The sequence below is a fragment of the Scatophagus argus genome, chromosome 13, assembly GCF_020382885.2.
Source record: "Scatophagus argus isolate fScaArg1 chromosome 13, fScaArg1.pri, whole genome shotgun sequence".
NCBI lineage: Eukaryota > Metazoa > Chordata > Actinopteri > Scatophagidae > Scatophagus > Scatophagus argus.
Genome location: NC_058505.1, coordinates 21,291,537 through 21,310,267, shown reverse-complemented (window position 1 = coordinate 21,310,267; position 18,731 = coordinate 21,291,537). Strand labels below are relative to the sequence as shown.

At 40.8% G+C, this 18,731-nt stretch overlaps 2 protein-coding genes, 1 long non-coding RNA gene and 1 other non-coding gene across 8 annotated transcripts; 3 read left to right on the top strand and 1 right to left on the bottom strand.

Annotated features, from left to right (window-relative positions):
* Positions 1-732: 732 nt before the first annotated feature.
* trnas-aga lies at positions 733-814 on the bottom strand. The gene has a single exon. It is a non-coding gene; the product is annotated as a tRNA-Ser (tRNA).
* Positions 815-2,332: 1,518 nt separating this feature from the next.
* On the top strand, positions 2,333-5,125 carry LOC124069558 (integrator complex subunit 1 homolog). Of its 3 annotated transcripts, XM_046408803.1 has the most exons (3): positions 2,336-3,226; positions 3,512-3,542; positions 3,912-5,125. In XM_046408803.1, exons 1-3 carry the CDS (start codon positions 2,623-2,625, stop codon positions 4,495-4,497), a joined length of 1,221 nt encoding a protein of 406 aa, XP_046264759.1. In that variant the 5' UTR covers positions 2,336-2,622; the 3' UTR covers positions 4,498-5,125. The 3 variants fall into 3 exon arrangements, with proteins under 3 accessions (XP_046264758.1, XP_046264759.1, XP_046264760.1); XM_046408802.1 differs by having other exon boundaries at positions 2,333-3,226; positions 3,512-5,125; XM_046408804.1 differs by lacking the exon at positions 3,512-3,542 and having other exon boundaries at positions 2,345-3,388; positions 3,912-4,413.
* Positions 5,126-7,447: 2,322 nt separating this feature from the next.
* LOC124069564 lies at positions 7,448-9,625 on the top strand. Of its 2 annotated transcripts, XR_006845063.1 has the most exons (3): positions 7,448-7,462; positions 8,655-8,951; positions 9,366-9,625. It is a non-coding gene; the product is annotated as an uncharacterized LOC124069564 (long non-coding RNA). The 2 variants fall into 2 exon arrangements; XR_006845062.1 differs by lacking the exon at positions 7,448-7,462 and having other exon boundaries at positions 8,180-8,951.
* Positions 9,626-12,690: 3,065 nt separating this feature from the next.
* LOC124069561 (class I histocompatibility antigen, F10 alpha chain-like) lies at positions 12,691-18,542 on the top strand. Of its 2 annotated transcripts, none has more exons than XM_046408808.1 (6): positions 12,691-13,457; positions 13,766-14,035; positions 15,677-15,955; positions 16,803-17,105; positions 17,682-17,783; positions 18,067-18,542. In XM_046408808.1, the coding sequence occupies exons 2-6, from the start codon at positions 13,948-13,950 to the stop codon at positions 18,117-18,119; spliced, it is 825 nt and encodes a 274-aa protein (XP_046264764.1). In that variant the 5' UTR covers positions 12,691-13,457; positions 13,766-13,947; the 3' UTR covers positions 18,120-18,542. The 2 variants fall into 2 exon arrangements, with proteins under 2 accessions (XP_046264764.1, XP_046264763.1); XM_046408807.1 differs by having other exon boundaries at positions 13,446-13,574.
* Positions 18,543-18,731: the final 189 nt, after the last annotated feature.

Here is an 18,731-nt window from a genome sequence, read left to right as displayed (position 1 = left end):
CATGAGTCGCCCGCAGACCTGTTCTTAAAAATAGCACAACTCACTAGTGACTGCGTCTAAAATTTTATTTTATTCTGTTGCTGTTCTTTTTTTAATCACACTTGCATTTATATAGATTTTAAAATGACAGTATCTTAAAAATATTTTAATTATACATTTTTTTATTTAAGTTTAGATGAACTTTGACCTACTCTAGTTCAAAGGTCAGTATTGTGCTCGCGACAAAACCAGTGGTCATGGAGAGTAAGCTAGCGGCGCAGCGAAGATGAGCGCTGAATGCAGTTTCTTACCCCCGCAAAATGGCAGAAAAAAAAGAAAAGTTATCACTTTCACAACACATGGGAGGAGGAGATCTTTTTTACGGCTGTGAAAGAAACCTGCGTGTGTCTCATTTGCGGGGCGACTGTGGCGACAGCAAAGCGGCACAATGTGGAGAGACGCTTCACTACGTGTCACAAAAGCTACCATGCTAACTACCCACCGGGAAGCGCGTTACGGGCAGAAAAAGCCTGGGCCACAGATTTGAAAGAAGAAAGAAAGTGACATATTTTGTCATTGGAGGGAACTCACTCCAACGAAATTTGTTCTCTGCATTTAACCCACCCAAGTGACGTGCACACACACACAGCAAACCCGGGGCAGTGGGCGACCGCGTGCAGCGCCCGGGGAGCAGTGGGGGTTAGGTACCTTGCTCAAGGGTACCTCAGCCACGACTGCCCCTAAAAGTTCCACCGTTGTCGGCAGGATTCGAACCTGCGCGGGGAGACCCCAATGGATTTCTAGTCCATCGCCTTAACCACTCGGCCACGACAACATCATTAGTTCTTGTTATGTGTATGTGTTATGTGTTATCTAGTTATGTGACAAGATTTATTTAAAAGTAAGTAAGTTGATTTTTTTCTTTAACATTACATAATTGATAACTTTTTGAAACGTGGCGCATGGTTTGCTATAAAGGTTTGTCAGTGGCTAGTGAAAATGGGACATTTACTGAGATTAATAAAGTTCTGAATGCTGATGTCTGTTTCCCACCTTGTTGTCATTGTTGATAATTATTGTGAGAAATCATTAATGTGATCGGTGTCTTCACATAGATGAGTATCATTATTAATAGTGTGTAATTAAATGCAAACTGAGCAAATTTGTTATTTCAGAAGAGTGTATCAAACTGGTAGCCCTTCGTATGACTCAGTACCCCTGAAGTAGCTCTCAGTTTCAAAAAGGTTGGTGACCCCTGATCTAGACAGTACAGGTTTCACTTCCTAGAAAAGCTGTTAGGGCAGTGCTTCTCAAATAGTGGGGCGCGCCCCCCTGGGTGTGACCCCGGGGAACATGCTTTTTTTGCCGTACTAGAATAAAGTGTAATTGCACATCCACTACAGTAGTTGGCAGTGGCGCTCTCATTGTCAGAGTGTGCGCAGGGAGTATTAGCTCTATGGTGTAGCGGCTTTTTTGCACCGAGCAGGCGAGATGAAGTGCAGTAAACGAACCCTTAAGAGACAACATGAAGAAATTTTTAACAGGGATGAGAAGAAAGGCGGAGAGAGACGAAGATAATGAGACAAAAGTAACTCACCTGAAAGCTAAGACGAGGAAATATGACGAAGCATATGTAGCGCTTGGCTTCACTGTGACTACAGTGGGAGACAAAAGACCGGTGTGTTTACTGTCTAAAAATGTTGGCAGCGGACAGCATGAAGCCAAATAAATTAAGGCGCTACTTGAAGACATTACATCCCAATCATGCTGATAAGCCGCTGGAGATTTTTCAGCCAAAACGTGCCGAATATTGCCAACAATCATCCCGCTTTGTGAATGCTACTTCAGTAAACCAGCGAGAATTGTTAGCATCCTATTATTACATATTATTAAATATTATTACATATTATTATTACTATTATTTATAGTCGCGGCGGAGAGTGGGGGGGGACTCCCTTCTACTTGCTGGGGTGGGGCGCAACAGAAAATAATTGAGAAGCACTGGTATAGGCTAACTATAGCCACGAAATACAGTGTTCTGTAGCCTAGCTATTAGGTATTGCATGTATAGTTGAAACGTCATACTATAGCTTAAATAATTATATGAGTGGTAGGTTCTGACTATAACGCTGCATAGTCCAACATATTTTCCTAGCCAACGTACTGTCAGATGTGTTTTTATAGGCAGCAGCGTGAATGAAAAACGCTAAGTAAAACTTCAAAGTATTTAATGTAACGTGGATCCAGAAACAGAGAACCACGAGCGCAAAATTGCCCGCCATTGATTTTAAAGAATGCTAGGAAAACCGGTGACGTAAGCGCCATTCTAGAACGTAGGGTGTGGCTTTGATGTTCACATGTTTTTCATGGACACCTAATGTCCTTTGATGTTCCCAAGTCCTTTGATGTGAAATTATATAAAGCGGCGAAACTCACATCTACTTCGTTTCGAGTTAACGAATACACCGGCTACACTTCGATCAACTGATCTCCTGCCTTTCTCGCTATAACTTGAAAACAATACGTGGATATAGTGCATAAAATACTGTCTTCTCTATTCAGCTCTTTTAAGACTCGATAACAACCCTTGGATATAGTACATAGAAGACGGTCTTTTACGTTCAGCTGTAAAGATCTGCCAACATGCCCATCTTTGTTTTGACGTTTGTTGCTGTCCCTTGGGCTGCTTCAAAAGCTGGTCGCCTCATCAGATCTGGACTGGAACTCATTGGCACAAATTCACCCAGGGCTAACCCAGCAGAGTCTGTTCCCCATGATTTACCTGTAATCGTACCTCTACCAGCCCAGACATACTTCCAGGACAGAAGCTTCAGTGGTCTCAGGATGCTGCATCAGAATAATGTCAGAAGCCCGAACCAACTACCAGATGAAAATAAGCAAGAGAAACAAGAGCAGGACAGTACCTCTGCAACCTCTAAGACTGACATCAGCAGCCAAAGTCTTAAACTCCCTCCCTTCCAGGACAGAAGCTTCAGTGGTCTCAGGATGCTGCATCAGAATAATGTCAGAAGCCGGACCCTACTGCTTGATGAAAATAAGCAAGAGAAACAAGAGCAGGATAGCAGCTTTGCAACCTCTAAGATTGACATCAGCAGCCAAAGTGAGCTCAAGATGCTACAGCAGAATGATGACAGAAGCCAGACCCTACTGCTTGATGAAAATAAGCAAGAGAAACAAGAGCAGGACAGTACCTCTGCAACCTCTAAGACTGACATCAGCAGCCAAAGTCTTAAACTCCCTCCCTTCCAGGACAGAAGCTTCAGTGGTCTCAGGATGCTGCATCAGAATAATGTCAGAAGCCGGACCCTACTGCTTGATGAAAATAAGCAAGAGAAACAAGAGCAGGATAGCATCTTTGCAACCTCTAAGATTGACATCAGCAGCCAAAGTGAGCTCAAGATGCTACAGCAGAATGATGACAGAAGCCAGACCCTACTGCTTGATGAAAATAAGCAAGAGAAACAAGAGCAGGACAGTACCTCTGCAACCTCTAAGACTGACAGCAGCCAAAGTCTTAAACTCCCTCGTCTCGCTCTCTACATGTCTGTACATCTGTACCCCTTTGCCTCTTGTGGAGTGAAGAGAAAGTCTAGAAAGGACTTGACACCACATGACAGATGGATGAAGGAAGAAGCCCAATTTGCAGCTGCTTTTTATGTGACCTATGACGAAATTTTAGCGTGTATGCAGAAATACAAAGAAAGACAACAAATGGTTCCTTTCCCAACAAAAGTTGCAATCTTCTTCCGTGCGGCCCGAGCAAGAATCATGGATCTTTGGTTCAGGATTGTAGAAAAAATTATATCTGTTTTTGCCAAGGCCCAAGCAGCACTTTCAGCTTGGATTTTTGACCGTTATAATTTTCTCTTTGGTACTGCAGTTTTATCACTTATTTATTTCTTTATTTACAGGAAAAGACCAACAATGACAGCAGTTTTTTCCAGCACAGAGGAAGAATTTCCGGCGGTCTTTCCACAATTGAAACAGCAAGAAATGTATTTCCCAGGAAACAAGCGAGAATTGCTGATTTCTTTTCCACACCCACAGCAAAGATTGCAGCTGTTTTATCCAGAATCAAAAGAGGGTTGGACAATAGTTCTGAAACGGACAGAACACCAAATGAGGCTGCTTTTACCAGGACACCTACAAGGACTGCAGATGGTTTTTCCACTGTCCAAGCAAGAACTGCCAGTGCCTTTTCCACGACCAGTGGAAGAATTGCTGCTGTTATTTCCACAATCGGGGCAAGGAATTCGCGTGTTTTTTCCAGGACTAACAGGACGAATTAGAGCAGCTTTTTTCGGAGCCCAAAGAAGAATAATACAAGTTGTTTCCTGGACTCGATCAAGAATTGCTGCTGGTCTTCTCAGCGCATCCGAATGGACTCTGACTCTGACGCGATCTCAGACAGACTCGCAGTCATGTTTGCACACTTTGAGTAATAATAATAATCATAATCATAATAACAACAATAATAATAATACTAATAATAATTAGTATTATTATTATAAATGAATAATCATGAATAGATAAATTATAATATAGTAACAAAAATATATTTCTATATGTATGTACATTAAAATATATCTAAAATATGAAATGAATATGAAATAGTCGGGTTTACTCCGGGGGCTCCGGTTTCTTCCCACACAATGAAGAATTGAAAAAAAAAACCAAACCTATAATAATAATAATTATAATAAATGAATAATCATTAATAGATAAATTATAATATAGAGACAAAAATGTATTTATATATGTATGTACATTAAAATATATCTAAAATATGAGATTAATATGAATATGAAATGATCGGGTTTACTCCGGGGGCTCCGGTTTCTTCCCACACAATGAAGAATTGAAAAAGAAAAACCAAACCTATAATAATAATAATTATAATAAATGAATAATCATTAATAGATAAATTATAATATAGTGACAAAAATGTATTTATATATGTATGTACATTAAAATATATCTAAAATATGAAATGAATATGAAATAATTGCGTTACTCCGGGTGCTCCGGTTTCTTCCCACAGGATAAAGAATTTACATAAAATGATAATAATAATAATGATAATTAAAAATAAATAAATAATATAGTACATAAAATACTATCTTCTGCATTCCATTGTAATGATCTGCCAACATGCCCTTCATTTACTTTGGGTTTAGTTGTGGTCCGTTGGGCCGCTGATCATTTTATTTTTCTCTTTAGTGTTGTATTTCATCGGGTGGCGGTGGTGCAGTGGTTTGCACTGTTGCCTCACAGCGAGAGGGTTCCAGGTTTGAATCCCGGTCTGGGCCCTTCTGCGTGGAGTTTGCATGTTCTCCCTGTGCCTGCGTGGGTTTTCTCCGGGTACTCCAGCTTCCTCCCACAATCCCGAAAACATGCACATTAGGTTAATTGACTACTTACAGGTGTGAGTGCGTGGTTGTCTGTCTTTGTGTGTCGGCCCTGCGATTGACTGGCGAGCAGTCCAGGGTGAACCCCGCCTGTAGAAGTTGGATGGATGTTGTATTTCTTGCTTTTTTCTCTCTCCTTTATTTCTTTATTTATTTATTTCCACCATTGAACCAGCAAGAAATGTATTGTAGAAAATGTATTGCCATGAAGCAACTCCACAGCATTACTGTGACTTTTGTGTGTTCAAAAAAGGGAAATTCCATGTTTTGTTGTCTTGTTGACAAGGGGTAAGCGTCCACTGTGAGTGGACGCTTACCCCTTGGGCACTTTTACTTTTACTGTAGCCTTAGTTGTGTACTGTTATAGTGATCAAACAATGACCTGGTGAACCCTACTGTTATAGCCCCATTGTAAGTAACTTGTTGAGATGAAACATTTTGGTGTATGCTACCCTTTCCAGTCTTGTTTTTCTTGACTCACTACAGGCAGAAATTCCGTAACACTTTCATTCATTTTGATCCCCTCTTCTCTGAACAACAACCTTTGTTGCACGTGTTTAACAGTGAAAACGTTCGCTGGAAAGGCTTATAGTTACAGATGCAAAACTGCTTGTGCAGCATTAATTGCAAATTACTCGACTGTCTGCTCACCCCCCATCCTGTCAAAAAGCTTTGTGATCTGATCACAAGTGGACAGTTTCAAGGCTGTAAAATGTAAAATGTGTCTCGAGTGACCACTTCTGTTTGGATCTCACTTGTGTATGCAGGTGAACATGTACATCACTGGGACAGGCAGGCTCAATGTGTAAGGAACGAGTTCATTTACACATTTGCTGCAAGAGGATTCAAATAATTAAGAATCTGTCATAAAAAGCACACGAGGACATTCCCCAAGGGAAATGATCCCATATTGGTTGCTCTTTAACATATTTGCAAAATTTAACACGACTACCGACACTAGAAAAGGACAGAGCAGGCTAAATAACCATTGTCCTGTTTAATAAGGTTTAAGGAAAGTGGCAGAGTTGAGCTTTATGGAATTTATGGAGACCAGGCTGCAGAGCAAGTTTTCCAAATGTCCTGGTGAGAAAGAATGATTAATGAAATGGTAAGCTATTCACCAGTAATAAACAGGCAGTGATGCTCTTTTCTGCCATTCAAGCTCAGCACACACGACAACGACAAGTGTTCTGACGAATTTAGGCAAAGCGATGAATGTCACCTAGAGGTTTCAGAGTGGAACTCATGTAGGTGTATCGTGTAGATGATTTAACCGTAATGGTTGACTGAGAGAAAATTTGCTTCCACATCTAAGTAGTCTAAGTTCTGCTCTGCCTGTTTGGGGAAGACACAGTCAGTGGGGGTGAAAGATGTATGGAAGATGTTATAAGAGAGTCCAAATCCTACTTTCATTTATTTATTGAAGTGAATCCCGAGGATGAAATTTCTACATTTTGCCACAATGAAAATGTATTGTTCATTTCGCCCTTCTGTATTCAGTGTGAGAGCAGCTATTGAGTTGTAACGTTACAAGATGTTGCTCCTCCTTGTGGTCTTTTACGGTCCTGCATCCTTTACAAAGAATGACGTGAGACTGACCTTAACAGTTCATCAGAGACAGAAAATGGCTGATTTGGGAAGCAAAGTAAAAGATAAATCCTCTGAAGCTGTACTACTGCACTGAGTGAAACTATTGTTCAAGAATATTGTAGTTTGCTGTTAACAATTCGATTTTTTAAAATACATTATTTAATTTGACTGTTCTAGTAAAAGAACAAGAAAGTTATGATAGACATAACCGGTGTATACATTCCAATAAAGGAAAATAAAAAGGCAATAGAAACTTTCCCATTTTAAATAACCCACGTGAGCGTCTGCGTATCGATTTCTGGCGTCCTTATTGGCGCCAGTGACTGTCAACGGTCGCGCTTTTACCACACAACGCAGAGTTTAGGAGGTGCAGCTGAAAGCACCACGAATTCCCGTTTCTGTTTCTAAACTCCTCCAAAGGAAGCAGCCAGAAACAGCGCAACTCTTTGTGACACTAACACGCGGTGAGGACTTTTTGTTGCATCGTTTGGCACAAACATTTCCCTCACCAAACGGAAAATACCAGCATTTGGCACCTGGCGAGTGTTCATATAAGATATATTCATATATATTATATTATGAGATAAACTTCATATATATATATATGGAACAAGTGAGTTTGGTCTAGACCTGCTCTAATGGGAATGTGTCATGAGATAACTTTTGTTATGATTAAGCGTTAGATAATTAGATAAACGGAACTGAAAAAGTAGCAGCAGGACATGACAGTTTTAGTGTTAGAAACACTGGATTAGATTTTGAGGATATTATCTACCCACTTCAATATTATTATATATTTTACATCGCATTCAATTTGAGTTGCCTTTTTTAAAAAAAATTATAACCGGTTTGTACCCGTAAAAATATTTCGGCGGACTTCAATTCAAATTCAAATTCAAAAACATTTTAATACACCTGCTCAATGACCGGCATCACTGACATTTATGCTCAGTATCTTATAATTGACGCCATATTTGCATCCCGATTTGCATTTGCAGTCAGTCTCTCATTGTAACACTAGATGGCGCCAAAGTATTGCGCTGTGATGCAGACGGGGACTTGAATACAACTGTTGAGCCTGATCGACTAAGAGGCTTTCATGGCACCAAGGAAGTAACAAAATTTCACATGCTTTACACACACACACACACACAAAGGAAGAAAAACAATTACTCGAGTGTGTGTGTGTGTCTGTGGCTGCTAACAAGGTATGTTTGTACTGTAGCGTGCACCGCATTATTTATGGTGTAGTTAACAATACTAATAGTGTTTGTCTTGATTAGGTGCTACTGTAGCTAGCTTATTAGGGCCGTTGCTGCTTTGTCTCTCCTGCTTTTGTCTTCACGTTGTATGCGTGACGGGTGCCTGGGGGGCCTGCTTTTTGACGGGGGTTTGGTTCCTTTTACGTCTTATTACTTTTGGGTTATTTGTACTAATTTATTTGTACATTTTTGTTTGGATTTTGTTTTCTTTAAGCCTTTATTGTTTACATTTGTTTGAGTTCTAATTGGGCAGTTATTGGTTGATATATTTTGTGACCTGCCCATCAGTTATAAGTTTTGTTATATTTTCATTCATTGATTTTTTTTGTTTGTTTTTCCCCATTGGTTTGTTTTGTTGCAACCCCCCTACCTTTTTTAATTTCCCCCTTTTCAGTTGCTGGAGGCCGGTGGTGGCGGTGCTGTCTGTTGTGTCGCTGTTTGGCTGTTTCATAGGGAGGAGGTTGAGAAGATACTGACTGAATATGCAATTTTGGGTGAGCTGTGCTTTTCAGGAGTTCTGGGGAGATCAGTGAGGACCTTCCAGCAGCTTCCCGTGAAGAGCAGCAGGCACACTGTGAACCAACGGCTGATCAGACTGATAAATATACAGTGCACACAGTGTAAACCTACATGTATGCACACTTACAAAGCAGCAGCGTGTCTGGATGATGGGCATGGACGTAGAGGTGGGGTAAGTGGACGGACAACATGACGTGGTGTCTTCATTGGTGGCCCTGGTTGCCACTTAATGTGTTTTGGGGTCCAACCTTAAGGCTGAATATGTAAATCCTACTTGAATTTATTTGTTGAAATGCAATGAAAAATTGTAACATTTTACCAAAGTAAATACATGTAATGATTGCGCTGCCTGTGCATTTTACAAGAGTTTACAAGCTCCACCTTGTGGTTCTTTATGGTTCCTGCAGCCTCGACACAGCATGACGAGGAAACGCAGATTCAATTCTGAAGCTCAGTTCAACTGAGAAGGAAAATGACTGTTTTGTGGAAAAGATAAATCTTCTGTTGCTGTATTATTCTACTGCTTTTCATCTTTGTTTGACTGACTCTGACCCTGACTGTGTATTTGTCCCCTCTCTTTCCCCAGAACCACGGCATTCGGCTTACTCCAGGCCATCTGTGAATTAGCAGCAGTTTTAGGAATAAGCAGCTTTACGTCGTTTGTTGGTATCACCAAGGCTGCGCCCATCTTCTTGGACTCGGGTGAGCTGGCAGCAGGCAGTTTTCTGGCCCTCAAACTACCAGAGACGCAGGGTCAGGTGCTGCGATAGTGTGGCACCAACTATTTTCTTGGGTACAGCAGAGTTTTCTCCACATTGTGAATAAACAGCTCAAGAGTTCTCCAAATCCTTCCGTCAGATTTGTTGTGAATAGAGCGGTTTGGGGATTATTTCATAGGTACTATTTCATAGGTATATTATCAAGAACAGTTAAGGTGCAACAAACAATTAGAATGCCCAAAGAAACCACGGCAAATTGTTGATGATTGCTGATGTTGAAACCCGAGGCAAAAGTAATGTTAACACATTCAGTGAGAGCATGACATTTTGTTTCCCTTGAATATTATAACTTCTGCAAGTAAATTTAGCTCCTGTCAGTAGGAGTACGTAGAACTGGGGTTGGAGGTCAGGCCTCTTGATAATGAGCCATGCAAATATACTCGTAGAAATGACCACAGTCACTGTTGCAGAGTTCTCTGTAGTTCACTTCCATTCTCCTGAAAAAAATTCAACTCACCTGGCAAGTCTTAAGGGCTTTGCCATTGTTGGACATATAATCAAATGCAACATTTTACGACTTGATCTGGAGCACTATTGACTTTACAGGGTAAACAAAGATACGGTGCTCTAGGCTTTCTCTTAAACATAGGCCTTTCCTCGATGTGTGAAAACTGAAAGTCCAACATGTGAACAGCATTTTGGACAAGCTGCATTTGTTCATCAGTTCGTATGGTTTGTCTTCCCCTCATATTTGAACACATCCTACGCACAACAGACAATTCTGCTGTTGGTAGCAGCAGAATGAGGTTAGAATAAGTGAAGGTTGACAAACCGTATCACACTCTTCCTGGGGAACACTCCAGATCCTTTATTAACTTAAACCATATTATCACATTGGGAAGAAAAGCAGGTCATCAAAAGGTTAAAAAACAAGTTAAACAAAGACCACAGCACACCAAATGACAATACTGTGACGACATGAGTGCAGCTGTGAACATAGGTGCTTGGAGCTCTGATAATCTGCCCCTTATATGTCACTCCCTCCATGTCCCATTGATCTGATTTTGACATCTGACTCAATATCTATGAGTGTGCCATCTCTCGTTGCCAGATATTTTTGTATGGCCCAGGTTTACACATTGCACCATCACTTCTCTGTCATAGATCTAAACATGTGGAAATAAAAGTACTTATAATGACTAATAAGAATAATAAAATAATAACTAATACAACTAATAAGATGGCTGTTCAAACCTTTTGAGGCCTGGAAATGTGCAGTAACTGTTGTATCTGTTCAACATGGTAAGCTGTTAAAGGGCTAACCTGTCTCAGTGACTCAGTTCAGGCTGCGTCCTGGGCTTGTTTACCTCCTGTGCCGAAGTGGATGTTGCTAACTTCAGGGTTAACCCCCTTCACTGTACCAGCAGTTAGGGAAGCAACACGGGGCAGCTCCACTTGGTCTTGAGATGCCGCAGGCTGTATTTTATCACAGTGGTGACTTATACTGTACATTGGCTGCTAAACTGGCCACTTCATTGCTTGCTGTCAATCTAAATGTGTATACTCGCCGCCCGCTGCCTTCACTGTCCCTCGTATCTCCCGCTCGCTCCCTCTTGCATGTCCGCTCACTGCATGCACACGCACATATACCGCTCTGCCTCTTAAGGGGCCGCGCCACTCGTATGACAACATATATCTGTTTTGGGCTCTCCAGCCAGGCTGAGTGATGGATGGACTTTCTGTTACATTGTTTGTTACAAACATGTAGGCTACCTCGTCAAACGGAAAATACCAGCTGTTGGCACTTTGCGAGCGTTCATTTCGGATCCTGACTCCATGAATAAGTAAGTTTGGCCTTTCACATATTTGTTATGTAAAGCTTAGAGACATATCCTACATAGACAACCAACACCATTTTTACGTCGTATCGTATGCATTCAAGCTTCAGTGCAGTTGGTATACAAAATACATGTTCCTGGTGGGCTCTGTCCACGTTGTTGGTAGTTAGGGTGACTCGATGGCGTTTTAATGTCACTGCTAAGATTTCTGCAAATACTTTAGAACTGGACTGAGTAACTTATTGAGCAATAAAAAAGAAACTCTTGTACATCTTCCATCTTTTATACCTTCACTAAAACTAGACTGGTCAGGATACCAGAACTTGAAACAAAATTCCGAGGTCTGAAGCAGCATTTCAAAATCTAAACTCAACACTCGACCCGGCGGTGCTGTCTTCTCTTGTACCCACAGTGAGAAACTTGAAGTACCTTGGGTTAAGTGTCCACCATCATTAGACAGCACCAGGACCTGTAAGATGGTCTCCTCTTCCTCACTCACTGCTGAGTCGTGTCTGTTATTCAGATGAACATCATCCCACAGGTGAACCTTTCCTCCTCTGTTACCTCTGACTCCTCCCACCAGTTACACTCTCTTCTCTCCCAGCTGTTGTCAAAGTGAATGTCCACAGCTCATGATTTTTGAGCCTTTTTGGACTGTGCATTGTGACACAATCCCTGAATAATAGCAATAGTATTGAAGAAAAAAATGAACTATGAACTAGTTGATTTTTGGAACCTTGAATTTAGTTCGTAATTTTGAAATATGAACTATGAACTGAACTAATTCATTTTAAAATTTGTGAACTGAACTTTGAACTAGTTCATGTAGAAAGTGAACTTTCCCTACGCTGGACAGGAAGTCCAGTTTTCATCATGTGTATACACCGGTTTTAGCAGCAAAATGTACTCATAGCAACGGTAAAAGTACTTGTTCTGAAGAAAAATGTGTTTCATTTTTGCCAGTTAACATAGATATGACTTGTGATTCTTCACAAACTAATTCATAGATGAGATGTTTATTATTTGTTCATTTGTAAGCTCATCAATCTTTACTTTGTGTCTGCTAATCTGACATAAACTTTATGCTGTAGATTAAAAAGACAAACATTTTCTAGATTGTTTCCTGTATTTACTGTTTATAAAAGTGATTTTCATGCAGTTTCACAGTTTGTGACCTCACAGCTCCTGGCGACGACTCTGAGGCCTCTGAGGACCAGAATCCAAGACCTGATTGACAAACACACTGAATGAGTTCCTACATGTGACTTGTATCACATTATGCAGCTTCACAGAAGTAAAACAGACTGACAGATGTCTTCCTGCAGTGACAGTATAGCAGTAATCCTGCAAACTAGTTTTATGTTAGTTGATCCATTTCTATTTGATATTTAAAAATCAGTTGTAAAAGCTGTCCAACATTTTCATGAATCTTTATGCTGTCAAACCACATGAGTCGCTAACTGCAGGCTGTTGGTGAGGCTGGTTGAACCTGATAGACGGTGATGGTGGTTGGACTGAGCGAGTCAAAGCTTTCACACGAAGTTTCTTATCAAGTCAGTCAGTGTAGTTTAGCCTGAGCAGATACAATGTCGACACAAGACCACAGAGCGTCTGCTGTTTGCTCTGGTGAGTGAAGGACTTAAAGGCAGCTTGAGGACACGTCAGGTTGGTGGTAAAGAGTTGTGTCACCTGTTGGAGGGCTCAGCAGGTTTATGACAGCCTGACAGCCACTGCAGGGCCTAATGACGGTTCAACACATCATTAACATGAACACTGGGCTTCCATGGCAAAGCTCAGCCAACGTTTGGCACACAGTGTCCACCTTTTTACTGAGTATTGATGGACATAAATGGATGAGAAAATCGAATGTATTGTTCTTTTGTTTTGCACTTCACTTTTCAATAAAGTCCACAACTTTCAAATGTTTGTCTCTTTACTGAAGTCCGCATGTTCACCTGTGACTGTAGCTGCAGTAATATGAATGTTAGCAGCAGCTGAATGTCTCGTCATGTCGGCACACCTGCGAAAATGAAATGAGTGATTCGTCCCGCTACCCGCCCAAGTAAATATGTTACAGTCCAGGGTTACGGCAACAGAGCCACACCCACCTCTACCTGCGAGGTAAGACAAACACCAGCAGCAGGAGCAGCTCGGTCCTTCATACACACACACGTCTTGAACAAAATAAGATGAGGAAGTTATTTTTATTGCTTCTCTTCTCTCGCTTTTCTTCGCCAGGTAGGAACACATTTCAGTCTTTACTTTAAAGCTTTCTGCTTCACTTTTCACTCTGCATCTCGTTTTTTGTGTCGACGCTCACGCTAGTTTAGTTTCACTATAGGCTTTTCAGGATAAATCAGTTGTTTTTGAGTGTGATGATGATGATGTGTATATTCATACTGAATGTGTAAACCTTGTTCGTCCTGCAGTCAAACACTCCCTGAAGTATTTCTACACTGCATCCTCTGGAGTCCCAAACTTCCCGGAGTTTGTTGCTGTTGTGCTGGTTGATGACGTGCTGGCAGGTTACTGCGACAGCTTCACAAAGGTGGTAGAACCAAAACAGGACTGGTTCAAAAAATTGCTAGAACATGAGCCTCATCATCTGGAGATGTACAACCAGGGTTGTTCTGAGAGTGAGCCATACTACTTTGAAACCACGATTCACACTTTGAAGCGGCGCTACAACCAAAGCGGAGGTGCAGTACGTATGACGTTCACTTTTACCTGAGCGCGGGGACGTTTGCAGACTGTTCGTATTGGAAAGTCAAAATCTTAATACATTGAACCCACATCTGTCACCTACCCACCCACACCGCTGTAGCGTGTGTATTTATGATAATATATTTACAATTTATACTTAAATAGACGAAGTTAAATGTTGCAATTGACCCCATAAAAGGGGACGGTTGCAACATTCAATAAAATGTATTAAAATCCTTATCTAACACCATTTTGCAATTTTCTTTTAATCTGTGAACGGACAGGGTCTGCACTAAGTTATAGTGCAACAGGTAGAGGGACACCCCCTACCTGTTGCTTTCTCTCAGATAAAATAAGCAGATAAAATGTAGGCTACATTGTGGCCTGGTGTGATTTTTAAAAAGCTATGTACTTCTAAATAAAAAGGGAGATACCGGCCTTTTTGGACTGTGCATTGTGAATGTGAATGTGCTCTTTGTTCATCTATTCAATTGCAATTTTGTTATGTAGGCTACATTAATGAGCTTTTCCATGCTGGGATAAAGTCTCTGAACTGACAGCCATGATGAAAGTTGCTATGCTAGCTTGACACAATAGCTTTGACACATGCTAGCGATGCCTGTTAGCTAGCAAAGAAAATGCTGATTAAAATTACTCCACTTTGCAATTAATGATGTAAGGTGACCTTCAATATCTAGAAATGCACCTAAAAATAAAATTGTTGTTGTTATATTTATTAATTCTTCAGGCAAACATTTTGGACAGGAAAAGAAAACCTCTGATTAAAATTAAAGAAGTTATTTTTTTAAAAAAATAACTTCTTTAATTTGAAAAGTATTTCTTGCAGAGGGAACATATTGAAGACATTTTATTGCCAGTAAATGCTCTCCAAGATGTGGACATGGATGACAAAAGTTTAAGTTGTTTTTGTTGTATTGGCTGGAAAACCAAGTTGATCAGTTGGATTTGTTTATGTCAGTATTTTTCATGTTGTCAGATGGGAAGAGAGAAATAAATGTCTTGTTGCCCCAGACATTTCAGTTGATTGTATTTAACCAAGCAACTATTTTTCCTAGTTGGTTTTATGCATGGCAGCTGTATTATTGTGTTATTTTTGGTGACTAAATGTTTCTTCAAATATTTTTCATAATAAATGCTGTTCAGTGGTGTCAGCACTGTTGCTCTCTCTGCTGTTTGTCATGGTGGATCAGTTTTATCTTTGTTCAACCTCTTGGGCTGCTTAAGAATAGCAAACACACACATTTATCAGGACTGCCTGAACCCGTCTTGAATGAGTCTCTTTCATTTACCGCAATGAAACTGTTTTAGTCCAAGTGATTTGCTCGGTTTTTTCAAGTTAGTTTTGGACTTTTAATCCCCTCTTTCATGTCAGTCAGAATAAAATCTGTGGTCTGCTTTGTCCTTTATGACACTGTGGGTATTGAGACAGCTGTCAGGTTGTCAGCCACTGAAATGTTTACCTCACATCATGAAGCCTGAGACACATCACACACCACAAGACTGGGAGAGCAGCAGTACATGATGCAGTGCACAGTATTTTAAAGCTCATCTTTCCACTGCAGATTTCATCTGTTCATCGTTTTTAAATGCAGTCTTTGCTTCTGTTTCTGTCTCAGGTGTCCACATTTTGCAGAATATGAACGGCTGTGAGTGGGATGATGAGACTGGAGAGATTAATGGATTTAACCAGTATGGTTATGATGGAGAAGACTTGATATCATTTGACCTGAAGACATTGACATGGATCGCTCCAACACCACAGGCTGTCACCACCAAACTGAGCTGGGATGCTGACAAAGCCAAATCAAAATACAGTGAGAATTATCTCACTCAGATTTACCCTGAGTGGCTGAAGATGTATTTGGCCTATAGTGAGAGCTCTCTGCTGAGAACAGGTATGACTCATATGACTTACATGTCACCATACCTGTCAGTGTGACTTTACCTGCTTTTTGAGTGTTTTCTGCCTTGGTGAGATTGGATTTAGTCCTAACCAATCAATGGCTGCTAATCCTGAGTAACCAGTTTATAATTCATAAGAACAAAATGGACAACTGGGGCAGCGTGGTGGTGCACAGGGGGTTCCAGGTTGGAATCCCGGTCTGGGCCCTTCTATGTGGAGTTTGCATGTTCTCCCTGTGCCTGCGTGGGTTTTCTCCGGGTACTCCGGCTTCCTCCCACAATACCAAAAAACATGCACATTAGGTTAACTGGCTGCTCTACATTGCCCCTAGGTGTGAGTGTGAGAGTGTGTGGTTGTTTGTCTTTGTGTGTTAGCCCTGTGATTGACTGTTGCTGTGCCTCAGTACAGCCTCACAGAGCTGCTGGCTAATAGGCTAATTCAGCCATCACCTTCAAACTGCTCACATTGTGGTTAACTCAAGCAAGACAGTCGTGAGACAGGATCACATGACTGTATCAGACACATCATTAACAGTCTGAGATCAGACGCAGTGCATCATGGGGCGGTTCAGCTCACCTCCCATACTCTGAAATTCTTGCCAATCTAGAAAACATCTCATAACATTCACATACTGTGCAGCTGCATTACACACACAAAATGGAATTTTGACGTGATTACTCTGTTTGTCTGGATATTTTTACTTGTGCTTCTATATTGTTTGCTCAGACTTTCTTTCTATTTCAAATCACATTCATCTGTTTTAAAGGCCACTGTGAATCTGCAGCTCGTCAACATTGCAGACTAACACAATCTCTCTCTGTCTCTGTCTGCCTGTCCAGATCTTCCCTCAGTGTCTCTCCTCCAGAAGACGCCCTCCTCTCCAGTCAGCTGCCACGCTACAGGTTTCTACCCTGAGAGAGCCACACTCAGCTGGAGGAAAGATGGAGGGGAGCTTTATGAGGGCGTGGAGCTTGGAGAGATCCTCCCCAACAACGATGGAACCTTCCAGATGAGTGCTGATCTGAAGCTTTCATCAGTCGCACCTGAAGACTGGAGCAGGTACACCTGTGTGTTTCAGCTCTCAGGTTTGAAGGAGGACATCATCACCAAACTGGACAAAGCAGACGTCAGGACCAACTGGGGTAAGACTGAGATTAGAAGGTCCTGAATGGGACTGCATGTCTGTGGTTGCTTGGGTCTGTGGGCGTTTTCCTCTTCACCCCAGAATTCATCTTAAAAAACTAATATTAATAAACTAAAACTAATTCAATAATTTAATTAAACCCGTGCTCGTTGCTCAACCTAGGATCATTGGTCCTTTTGTTTTTCTTAAACCCACTGAAGGTTTTTCACAAACCATTTTGTTTTGCCACACATCAAGTTTGTGCTGTTTGTCTACTCTGAATTCAACTCAGAATAAAACACATCAAGGTCAAAGTTTAAACCTACAAAACTTGATTTCATTCCATTGTTTCTACCTTTTTTTTACCTGAAGATGATATTAACTTTGTGTTTAAGATTCATTTTCATTTTCTACATTTTAAAGACTCACACTTTCAAGATAAGATACAAAATCATTGATTGCACTGTATTAACTCAACAAAGTGGCTGTTCGTTCACAGCAACAGACCCACAGGTGTGTAAGAATCAGTCAGTGGATGTACGTCTGTTCTAACCCGCCTCACCTCGTCGTTCTCGTCTACTTTTTTGCTCAACAGAGGAGCTCAATCCTGTGACCATCCCCATCATTGCTGCAGGGGTTTTTCTTGTTCTCATCCTCATGGTTTCCGCTGGATTCATCGTTCACAAAAAGAAGAAAGGTGAGAGGAACAAGCGGAAAGATTATCTGCTTAATTTTATTTTTCCAGTGCTTTGATTTTAGTCTTTGAGTTGATGTTTTTCATCCAGGTGGCAGCTTGTGTTTATAGCCGTGACTGAAATTGTTTGTCTTTTGTTTCAACTGATCTGACACAAACTTCATGCTGTAGGTTAAAAAGGGTTTCACATTATTGTGCAGATTAACTTTGTCAAGACTGCTTTCTGTATTTACTATTTGATAAAGTGGACTTGATGCGGTTTCACAGTTTGTTTCTGACCTCACAGCTCCTGACGATGACTCTGAGGCCTCTGAGAACCTGAATCCAAGACCTGATTGACAAGCGCACTTGTACCACATTGTGCAACTTCACAGAAGTAAAAGAGACTGAAAGCTGGCTTCCTGCAATGAAGGTGTTATAGTACTTATACTTCATTTGCCTAATATGTAAATGTTCAAAGTAATAGTTTAATGTCACTTTATCCATTTCTGTTTGATATTTAAAAATCAGTTATAAAAATTGTGTTCAACATTTTCAGGAATCTTTATGTTGTCAAACCACATGAGTTGTCAGGTGTGTGTTATGATGGTTCAACACATCATTAACATGAACACTGGGCTTCCATGGCAAATCTCAGCCAACATTTGGCACACAGTGTCCACCTTTTTATTTTGTATTGATGAACATAAATGGATGAGAAAATCGAATGTATTGTTCTTTTGTTTTGCACTTCACTTTTCAATAAAGTCCACAACTTTCAAATGTTTGTCTCTTGACTGAAGTCCGCATGTTCACCTGTGACTGTAGCTGCAGTAATATGAATGTAGCAGTTTAATGTCTCGTCATGTCGGCACACCTGACTCTTTCTTCAGTGTGCTGTTATCTCACTGTCACTGACTGCAGATGACCTACAGTGTTGTAGATCCATGTGTGATCATTAACTACAGGTCA